The 10,196-nt window shown below is 32.3% G+C and overlaps 1 protein-coding gene across 3 annotated transcripts; it reads right to left on the bottom strand.

Annotated features, from left to right (window-relative positions):
* Positions 1 to 637: 637 nt before the first annotated feature.
* Positions 638 to 8,374, bottom strand: LOC108460537 (retinoblastoma-related protein-like). Of its 3 annotated transcripts, XM_053026936.1 has the most exons (18): positions 7,976 to 8,374; positions 7,787 to 7,891; positions 7,546 to 7,688; positions 7,361 to 7,457; positions 7,195 to 7,241; positions 6,372 to 6,570; positions 6,025 to 6,091; positions 5,621 to 5,803; positions 5,338 to 5,531; positions 4,344 to 5,238; positions 4,014 to 4,164; positions 3,852 to 3,924; positions 3,432 to 3,608; positions 3,227 to 3,346; positions 3,005 to 3,149; positions 2,778 to 2,890; positions 2,049 to 2,164; positions 638 to 1,084 (listed from the first exon to the last, which is right to left on the bottom strand). In XM_053026936.1, exons 1-18 carry the CDS (start codon positions 8,057 to 8,059, stop codon positions 934 to 936), a joined length of 3,060 nt encoding a protein of 1,019 aa, XP_052882896.1. In that variant the 5' UTR covers positions 8,060 to 8,374; the 3' UTR covers positions 638 to 933. The 3 variants fall into 3 exon arrangements, with proteins under 3 accessions (XP_052882896.1, XP_052882897.1, XP_052882898.1); XM_053026937.1 differs by lacking the exons at positions 7,195 to 7,241; positions 7,787 to 7,891; positions 7,976 to 8,374 and having other exon boundaries at positions 7,546 to 7,686; XM_053026938.1 differs by lacking the exons at positions 7,546 to 7,688; positions 7,787 to 7,891; positions 7,976 to 8,374 and having other exon boundaries at positions 7,191 to 7,241; positions 7,361 to 7,421.
* Between the last annotated feature and the right edge of the window lie 1,822 nt (positions 8,375 to 10,196).

The raw sequence follows: 10,196 nt of genomic DNA on the forward strand, positions 1-10,196 counted from the left end.
ATTGTTAAAATTTTATTTTAACTTAAATAATGTTACATAGATAATTAGAAATTTTTATTAAAAAAACAAATTAGGTAATTTAAATTATATATAAACCGAAGCAAATAAGAAATTTAAATATATATTTAAAATTTAATATATATTATACATTTTAGATAATTAGATAACTTCTTTAAAATCTTAAAATTAGATGATAATTTGAATTATGTGTTGTTAAATAAACTAAGCATAATAAATTATTTAATTTTTCAACTTTACAAAATAAATTAAAATTATTTTAGCCCTCTATTTATTTTTTCATATAATTAGCTTTTGAATTAGCATTTTTGTAAAATCGCCAGAAATAAATAAAAAAACTTATTAACTAATTAAATTTTAAAATTCAAAAAATTATAAAATCATTTTAAAATTAAAAATTAAAATTATTTTAAAAGTATAAAAATATTTTTATATATTTTAAAATTTTTATAAGTTAACTATCACGTGAATGGTTACAGACATTAACATTAACATTTTCATTCATTTAAGATGATTTAACAAGTGATACAAATTCATATATTTATATCCCTCCTTTATCACCTTTACCTTAGAAGATACTGTTAAAAAAGAAATTGACCTCTAAAAATCTCCTAAAACATTCCCAAAGAAAATTGCCCCCTTGAAGGAGCACTGTGATTCCGATATAAATGATGATCAATCAGCGGTACCATTTGGCTACAATCGGGTAAAGAAAGGCAAAGCTTTATTCAATTTGTTAGGCCAAGCTTCAAAGTACTGTTAGCAAACATCAGTGAACACATTGGGAAGGTGGCGGCTATTCTACAGTAACACACCGCTCATACGTACCTCGTGTGATGAACTTACATTCATACATAAGAGCTAACAAGAATACAGGAGAGGGGCAGAATATACAAGGAATAAGAGCACGCTGGGCTAAGATTCTGGTTGCTCGGATTTTAAAGGTGCACCGGATGAGGATGCACAGCTCCCATTTTGCAGGTAAAGGCTATTTGCAACCATAGAATCACTAACCAAGCCGACATCAACATCGTCGAAGTTGAGTGCCCCTCTGATCTTCCTGCCACTGGAAGCAACATAGAAAATGGCAGCTTCATTACTTAAGTACATCACGATAACTTTGGTGAATGTACTTGGTAGGTCCTTTTTATTATATGGACCAGATTAAATTAGCCTATCTAAGATCAATCTAGTCTTTGTATTATTAAAAAGAATCAATTAAGGCCAAATTTCAACAGAGTTCATATTTACTATTTAAAAAATGTCATTTTCAATTCAACCAAGCTTTTAATGGCAAATGAAATATTCTTTTTAGAGTAGAACTGTAAATGAAAAAATTACTTTCTCTTATATACATACATTTTATTGCATCATTTTCATTTTCATATTTATATTTGTTTTAATTATTATCGTATTTAATTTATTATGGACAATAACATATTATATCATCCCAAAAAAGCTCAAGCTCGGGATGATAACATCATCAATTGTTCAATCACCAAAAACTTCAATTCCAACCTAAGTTTGCAATATGCTTGTTGCTCATATATTTTGGAATCCATTACATGACACTCAATATTACAAATTTCTTGAAAAAAAAAATTAAGGATGTATTCATGGATAAGTCGGGTTTTGAGTGGACCTTGGCATGTTATTAAAACATTTTATTATTGTTCGAGTTTGATTAGAATTTCAAGCACGCTTATATTATTTTTAATTTGATATTTAATAGTTTCATTTTTTTATTTATTAAAAATTTGTATATAGTTATCTTAAAATTTTTAATGTTTACATTATAGATTTAATTTTTATATATTATAAATTACATAATATATATATATATATATCATTCTTTAATCAATAAATATTAATTCTGTTGCATTTTAGCCTTATTAATATAGGAATTCATATTAATAGTAGAGAGACTAATTTGATTCAATCCCAATAATAGAAGGCTTTTGTAGGTACTTTCACCCAAGAACTTCTATGCTTAAAAAAAATATTGTTACCCAGGGAGAGAAGAAGAATACCCGTTCAAGTGATTGTTGATAGCAGTTAGGTCTTTCGAAGGGCTCTGATAGGCACGAGTACTCTCTCCAACACAAGCATAGTAGCTTCTTGAGCTATGCGAGATTAGAGCATCCATCTGTAAATGAAAACAAGATCTAATTAATAAACGGCGGCACATACTTCTTTCCTATGGAACCAACTATATTACTCAAGACTCTTAGGTTTTTTTTTTTTTTTGTATGTACCATGTTCAGACACCAGTCTCATATATCTATACACATGTTTATCAAACCATGTACAAGGATATAGCCTAAAAAAGCCTTCCAGATACATGAAAAAACTAGAAAATTCTGAACATACCCATCCCAGAAACATTCCCATATCACACACTCAAACCTGAGAGCCCGAGTAACATAGGATTCAAATGCCAAAAGCTAAAAATAGAATAATTTTCTATCATACCTTGTTCAGTCAATCAAGAGTCATAACCCGAGATTCAACTTTTTCTACAAGATTCATAGAAATTAATATTGGAACTTTTATAGGATCTTTTTCTTTTATTGGTCTTTTACAAGTGCTGCATCTTGGACAAAGTGCAGTTCTAAGCAATCAACTAAACTTTTTCCTGTTTGCTCTAGAAGGCTGGTCAAATCTTAAATGTACGAGTCCGATTTTCTACTAAATGTAAAATTGGCGACTCAAAGTCAACTCAATGGAGAGACCAAAAAAAGAAAAAAAGATTTAAGTACCTTGGATGTCCGCAACGGAGACACATATACGTTATGTGTTGCAGATACTTTCTTTGGGGACATATCAGGGAGACTTGGAAAAGGAGAAACTTTAGGAGATCCGGGGCATGTACCTAATTAGGCAAAATGAAGATAGAACAAGTACAATTAGATAGCCTGCAGATGCAGCAAGAACAGAATATAAAACTGAAACCTGGGTACAATAATGGTCTAAATGAAACATTTACCATCATTACTATTGTTGGCTTCAGCAACTCTACTTGTTCTTGTGGTTGTTCCAGCAGAACCAAGTTCTCCCAGCAAAGGCTTTATGGAAGGAACGAATATTTCGTTGTAGAATGCAATGATATCAACATTGTCCTGCCCAGTTCTCTGTTTACATATCATTAAAATGGTTAAAATTTCCTTGAAAAGGAGGGAGAAAAGAAACTGGAGATAAGATATTGTACCCCATTTCTTCGTGCAGATGACCTGTCAACAAATACACTTTGGAAAACCTGTGGCTTACATTGTGGTTGCTTCCTATAGTTGCAAATAATTTCTTTGAAAGTCAGGCGCAACTGAGATATCTGCAAGTCATTCCTTCAGGAAGTAAGAGGAAATAGTGCAGATAAATTTAACTGCGGCTAAAATGATCTCATAAGAAGCGCAGACCTTCGCGACTACATAGAAACAACAAAGGATGATCTGGTCAATATGACGGTTAAAGAACAAAGAAGTCCTCTGGTTAAGTATTTTTTGGAAAAGAGAATACACACTCTCCCTTATCTGTTGAGACAGTTGTAGCCTCTCAACCATACCATTAATCCGGACAGCAGCCAACTTATTAATCTGGGCGGTGCAAAAAAAAAAAAAAAAGCAAAATGTAAGACATGTAGTAGATGATAACCACTGAATTTAAATCAAATTCAATAGTAAGTACTTGTGGGCAATTTGCCACAAGAAAATTATATCGCAGTAGATTTACATTTTACAATCAAGTACTAGGAGGTTAAATTTTTGAACCAGTTAAAAGTGTATTAAGGTACACCATAGTTTCATAAAAAGAGTCTAATTCATCTCATGTTTTGATACCTTGCTAAAAAATATATTTATTCCTGTTTCCGCACATGTTTCTCCTCCACCACCAGGGTTAGGACGTGTCGGACTACAAAAAGAGTACCCAAAAAGAAAATGCAGTTAGCCAGTGCATTTAGTACAGGTCTCTACTTCCCTAGAACTTGTACCCTACAATACCTGGCAAATGCAGATTGCAAAGGAGCCTTCTTAAGGTTGCTTAATGCTAATAGACGATCCTTCACTGGTGATGTAAAAGCATTCCGTTCAACCAACACACTCCTCAACTCCGTGCAAGGTCTCATGGGAGACCTGACATCCCCATTTTGTCCTGACAAAAGTAACATGACAATGTAAATTAAGTTCAGGATAGAATACATTGTGAGAAAGAACCATAATAAAATCCGGTAACACAAGTTACTGCATTAAACAAGAAAATTGGCATACTGATCACAGTTTCACCATATCTGAAAATATAACTGCTAAAATTAAGCTAACAATGTTGCATACCTAAGATTGAGCTACCAGCATTCCCCGTTGATGTTTCATGCTTCTGCAAAGAAGGCACCGGAGGTGTTCCTCCAGAAAAGTTTATATGTGTCGCAATTGCATCCAAAGGTGGCATTGGTTCTGCCAATAAGCCAAGACGATTTATTTCAGCAGATAGGGCAGGTTTTGCAACTATCAAAGAATTGTACATTGAGGAACCTTTAACCCACACCATGCTCTCCAAAAGCCTCTCTTCCAGAGAATTTAGATGCCGCCTCAGTTCCCTTGGTAGAGACTCCTCATGTCTAATAAAACTCTCTATCACCTTGCTCAAATCAAAGGCTGTAATACCAGTTCTGTCCAGAACTGTAGGAAACAACATTGTGGCAGTCTTATGTGTTGCCAGCACTAGTTCAGCAGAACAAGCAAGCATACATCTATGAAACCTCTCATTAGTTAATAAAGAGGTCAAATTAGGTGCATGTAATATTTGGGCCTCTGCAGTACACATAGCTTCCAAAACCCTATAGTACAACTTAAGTGCCTCCAGTCTTCGTTGTTCCATCCATATATTATCCATCAGGTTTACACTCTGAAGGCTTCCAGTTACACTACACTCTTGATTTCTAGGAAATATTGCTTCCAATATTATATGCACCCTACATATCACATCATTGGTAACATCTTTATCACAAGATGATAAAAAATGCTGCAACTCAGCTGAAGGTTTTGAAGGAAGTGGACAAATAACAGAACGAAGCCATTTCGCGGTTGTCATTGCAGTGCTGACCGGTGTAGCTGCCATCTTTACATTTGGCGGCCCAAGGACACCATTTGCATGAGATGCAGAAGGGCGTTGAGGAGACAGTGGGCTTGAGATCGACCTTGATGGTGAAGCTACTGAATCACGTTTCCTCTACTCAAAACAGAATAAATGCTTTCTTAAATAAACTGACCGCAAAATAAAGCATAAAAACTAAAAAGTAGAATACATTTTCTCAAATTTGAAACAGACCTTGATACCAGTAACATTCATAACCCCTGCAGACAAGCTCCCTAAACCAAGCAAACTATCTTCATCGTTTACAAACACCCTCTCATCCAGATCACCTTTATTACAAATTGCATCATCATAATCCTTTTCTAAAATTTTCAAACTGGATGAAAGAGATTGTTCCTCCATTAAACCTTCAAAATAGATCAAGCTATCTGCATCAAAGAAGATCAGATAAATTACAAGCAAAACCGACCGACAAAAGCATGCTGCCAAAATTGCATTCATGACTTATTTGACGAACCGGTATCAATATTTTCCAGTGTTTCAGTTTTGCACTCAGCTGCTGGACATGGCTTTTTTTTCAATATGTCTTCTATTAACTTATTGGCCATCTCCATTGTTTTCCTCAAATCATCTTCTGAAGCATCATACATGTTGCAAAGTGACGCAAGCAAGTCGACAACACCTTTGTCACCTTTCTTAACTGAATGATTACATGTTAAAGAAGTCAACAATTAGGAATGCCTCAATTTTATCCCCGCCAGGAAAGGCAAATAAAAGAATGTAAAAGAGCAACGACTAAACACCAGTAAAGAATACCGGACAGAATAAAAGATAAAGACCAGTGAAGAATCACAACTGCAATCTCTTTATCAGAAAGGACAGATCTGAAAATTTGACTGCCATGAAATAGCAGATAATTACCAAAATGAGGAGAGTCATTGATCTTGAAGTTTCTGAAGCTAAGAGGAACATGTATAATCAAAATAGCCTGTCGACAATCATATTAAAAGGTAAGAAAACATTAACCTCACCATTATTGCTCAATGTGCTAGGAATGTACAAGAATAGAGTGCATCAAAGACAACAGCATAGTTGAGTTGAATCTTTTGAAGCACATGTAATTGTAACTCTCTACCTCTGCATTCTATTTGATAATTATTAAATTAATCCATTATATGTACGAATAATATCAGAACATATTCCTTAGTGAAACCAGGTCTGTCTTCCTAAATCAACTAGTAATAAAGCAAAAGAAATGCGTAACTGACCAGTATAGAAACAAAACCATTTGCACAGGTCACTAGGTCTTTAAAACGACTGAATGCGTGCACGCGGAGTGCCAAAAACAGTAACCATCCAAATCGATGGCACTCTGATACATAATCTGGCGGACTGGTAGGATTTTGCTGCTTCTCAATATTTGCATCACTTGTCATGAAGAGTTCCCAAAATGCACGCTTGTATGACCTTTTTATACCATTAAACAGCAAGATGCAAATGTTATTTACTTTACAAAATGGAAAATTATACAAAGTAACCAGAAAAATGAGGTTTTGAGGATACAGCTGCTCAAAGAAAATTTTTTTTTTTATCACATGCGTAGTACAAATTCTGTGTAATGTATTATTTAAAATATAATTCTGCAATCTGCGCAAATGAGAATTTCATATTTATATCACTTTCTTAAATTTAATTTTATTATCCATTTGGAGAAGACAACAGTCAAAACATACAATAAACAAGGGCACATGACCAGTTACTCTTATAATTAGGACACGTGTATGGCTGTATGACATCATTATCCTATTTTATTTTCCAACATCTTTGGTATGCACATCCTGCACAGTACATCCCCCCCCCTCCCCCAACACACAATTTTTTTTCTTTGTGGAGGATAAATACTTGATAAAACCACCATAATTAGGCCTCCCCTTGCAAATTTCAGACAAAGTTCAAGACAAAATATGAAAGTAAACTGCAATTCTAACCCTTGTAGAACATAAGTTGACGAACCAAAAGCAATATACCTTTTTCACTAGTGTGATTTCGTGCATTTAAAACTAACCTAGGTTATAAAAGAACGGTACCTACTTGCTTAGAAGGCTCAAGTGCACAAAATTGGCCTGCATCTCCTTAGCCTAATTGATATAAGTACCATAAGCAGATAGTCAGATTGAAGTGACATGGTCGTACATTTTTTTAAAAATATAGACAAAATAGAAAACAAGCGAAAACATAAATCTATATTCTTTAATACCTCAAGTCGAGTCTCCCAATCTTCACCATACATGTTACGTAAAACGGGACCAGCTTTTACCACAAACTGAGGCAACTCCTTAAAAAAATCCACGATACTGCAAAAATAAGATAAACTCACCATCATTGAACCGGTAATTGATCACAAAAATTACCCTTATATACACAAAATTAACAGTATCATACTTCAGCTTTGTAGCTCTCAATATCTGGCATAACGAAAACCCACTTTCATCAGACTCATGTTGCGTATTTTCTCCAACCTTTTCACTCAGCCGCTTGAGCGAATATAAGACAAATGAAAACCAAAATCGCTCTGCTTCTTCCAGCTAATCCAGAATAAATGCAACAAAGTTAGTTAATCAGAAAGCAACTCCCTTTAGTAATTTCCATATAAAAGGAAGTTAAAATAATAAAAATAATCCACCGTTCCGCTCCCAATTGCTGAAACATTTGACGTTAAAAGGTGCTTTGTTTCTTTGAATAGCTTCGTAGCATTTGAGCAAGCTTTCTCATCCAGAGATAACCCATTCTGGAAATCATAAAAAACATAAACACACAAAAAGAAAGAAAAGAAATGCTTGAAATAATATTACTGAAAAGAACATAGCACTACCTTGCACAAAGCATTGAATCTAGCTTCAACGGCATCGCCATCTGTGCCACCAGAAGTTGTCACTGAAGACTTCATGTCTTCCATATTTATTAATAACCCTAGCGGTGGATCTCAAAGTTATAAATTTCAGAAAAGTTGAGGATTCAAATCTCTCCAACAGTTTTACTCATAATCTTCATATACAAGATTAAGCTAGCTCAATGATGCAGTGGGAAGGAAGCAAATTAGACAAAATTGAAGGAAAGGAAAAGTTTGATAAGAAACGAAAATGGTGTCTCTGCTGCGGCAGTGGATTTGAGTTTTACTTTGTTTGGCTGACCGTTTGGATGATGGTGGGTGGATATCGGGTACTTGTTTGTAGTGGATAGGGGTAGTGGGTGGATACTGGGTACCTGGTTTCTAATGGGTAGTGGTACTGGGCTGAATCTAGAAATAGGGGGCTCGACTCATACGTGCATTTGGGTCAACGCGTTAGTTAGATTTTATTTATTTTTCTATTTGTTAGTTTTTTGTATTGTATTACTTGTTATATATAAGGTTAAATTTGTCAAAAAAATATTTAGTTGATACCTGAATCTGAATTTGTATTCCATCACTCAAGTTGATACATTCATACTAACATTGTTAGTTTATATTAACGTGGCATTGATGGCTAATCTTATAGTAACATGCGGTAATCTCTCATTATGACACGTGGGGGACATAAATTGAAATTTTAAAAATCTTTTAAATAATATAAATTAATTTTAAAAGTATAATTTTTAGACAAATTTAAGTACCAATTAAGTACTTTTTGAACAAATTGAGACAATATGTGTGACATAATATAGTGGTACCAACTAAATACAAAAAAAAGTACAACTAAATACTTTTAGACAAATTCGAAATATTAACCCTTTTTTAATTTTTAAAAAATTATTTCAAATCAATTTTACAATTCAAACATGATTATAGCATAAAAAATTTCAAATCATTTATATTTCTATGAAATTTACCTTTAATATTCTATTTAACACTACTTAAGAGATTATCCATTGGTAATTTCATTTTGCCAACAACAATCCATTCAATCTTATATTATGATGTTTTTCTAATTTTTTTATAGATATAATCATTATAATTATCGTGACACTCCACACCCGACTTGATTATCGGTTCAAATGTGAGATACTATATTAATTGCCAAAACAACTCAAACTAACTTATAATTAAACAAGCATTCATTTATTAGTATTTAAACATTTTATAGTATCAAAATTTATAATTGAATTTCTTATTTTATTGCTTCAAATTAGCTCAAATTTATAATACCCTTAAACGATCCAATAATAAATTCGAGAAAGAGAGATCACATTCAAATGACAAATATATTTCACAACTTTTATTCATTATCCATTAAGGGTATTAAAAATAATTTAAATTGTGCAACCAAAAATTACAGTCTAACATGTGTATATTCATACTCTAATATCATGCAATAAATTACTTATTCGAAAAATAAGAAACAAAATTTTCTATAGTTCTAAAACAATAATATTATAAACTAAAAATTTTAATTAATTTAATTTTTAAATAATACACACTATATTAACCAATGCAATGCATGAGTATGTAAACTAGTAGTTTAAATTGAAGCTTTAATAATCTATTTGAGTCTTATTTGAATTTTTCCTTGTGAATATATGAATTTCATTTTTATTGGAATTGATTAGAAATAAATTTTAAATGAAATCGTTTTTCATGGTCTTACAAATCAATTTAAAAATCATTAAATTATATTTTAATAGTTATAATTTTTATATTTTATGTTATTTTTCATAAAATTTCACTCATAAAGTGTATCATAATTGAAAATTGAAAAGAAAATTATGTATGATAATTATAGGCTAATATACGAAAAAACCCTTAAACTAGGCACTTTATTTAAACAAGCTCTTATACTGTTTTTGTAATTAAATAAGTCCCTAATCTATTATTTTTGCCCATAAGAGTCCCTTGATTTTTACCCATGAGATTAGCCTATATATTAAAATTAAGGCCTTTCATGAATAAAAATCATAAGGGCTTATTTGACTACAAAAATAATATAAGGGTTTGTTTAAATAAAATGTAATGGTTTAAGGGCTCTTTTAGTATTTTAACATAGTATGATTTTTTAACATAATAACTGTATAAACCATTTGTGCAGTATTTTTTTCAATAAAAGAAAGAAACCAAATTG

This window comes from Gossypium arboreum, chromosome 4, assembly GCF_025698485.1.
Source record: "Gossypium arboreum isolate Shixiya-1 chromosome 4, ASM2569848v2, whole genome shotgun sequence".
NCBI classification, from domain to species: Eukaryota; Viridiplantae; Streptophyta; class Magnoliopsida; order Malvales; family Malvaceae; genus Gossypium; species Gossypium arboreum.

Bases quoted from the DNA above. Each gene is read 5' to 3' on its own strand.
- LOC108460537 (XM_053026936.1), bottom strand. From the start codon at position 8,059: ATGGAAGACATGAAGTCTTCAGTGACAACTTCTGGTGGCACAGATGGC. The intron at 2,891-3,004 runs GTAAATGTTTCA...TTGCCTAATTAG, and splicing joins AGCCAACAATAGTAATGATG to GTACATGCCCCGGATCTCCT. The intron at 2,165-2,777 runs GTACTTAAATCT...TTTCATTTACAG, and splicing joins CTCCGTTGCGGACATCCAAG to ATGGATGCTCTAATCTCGCA.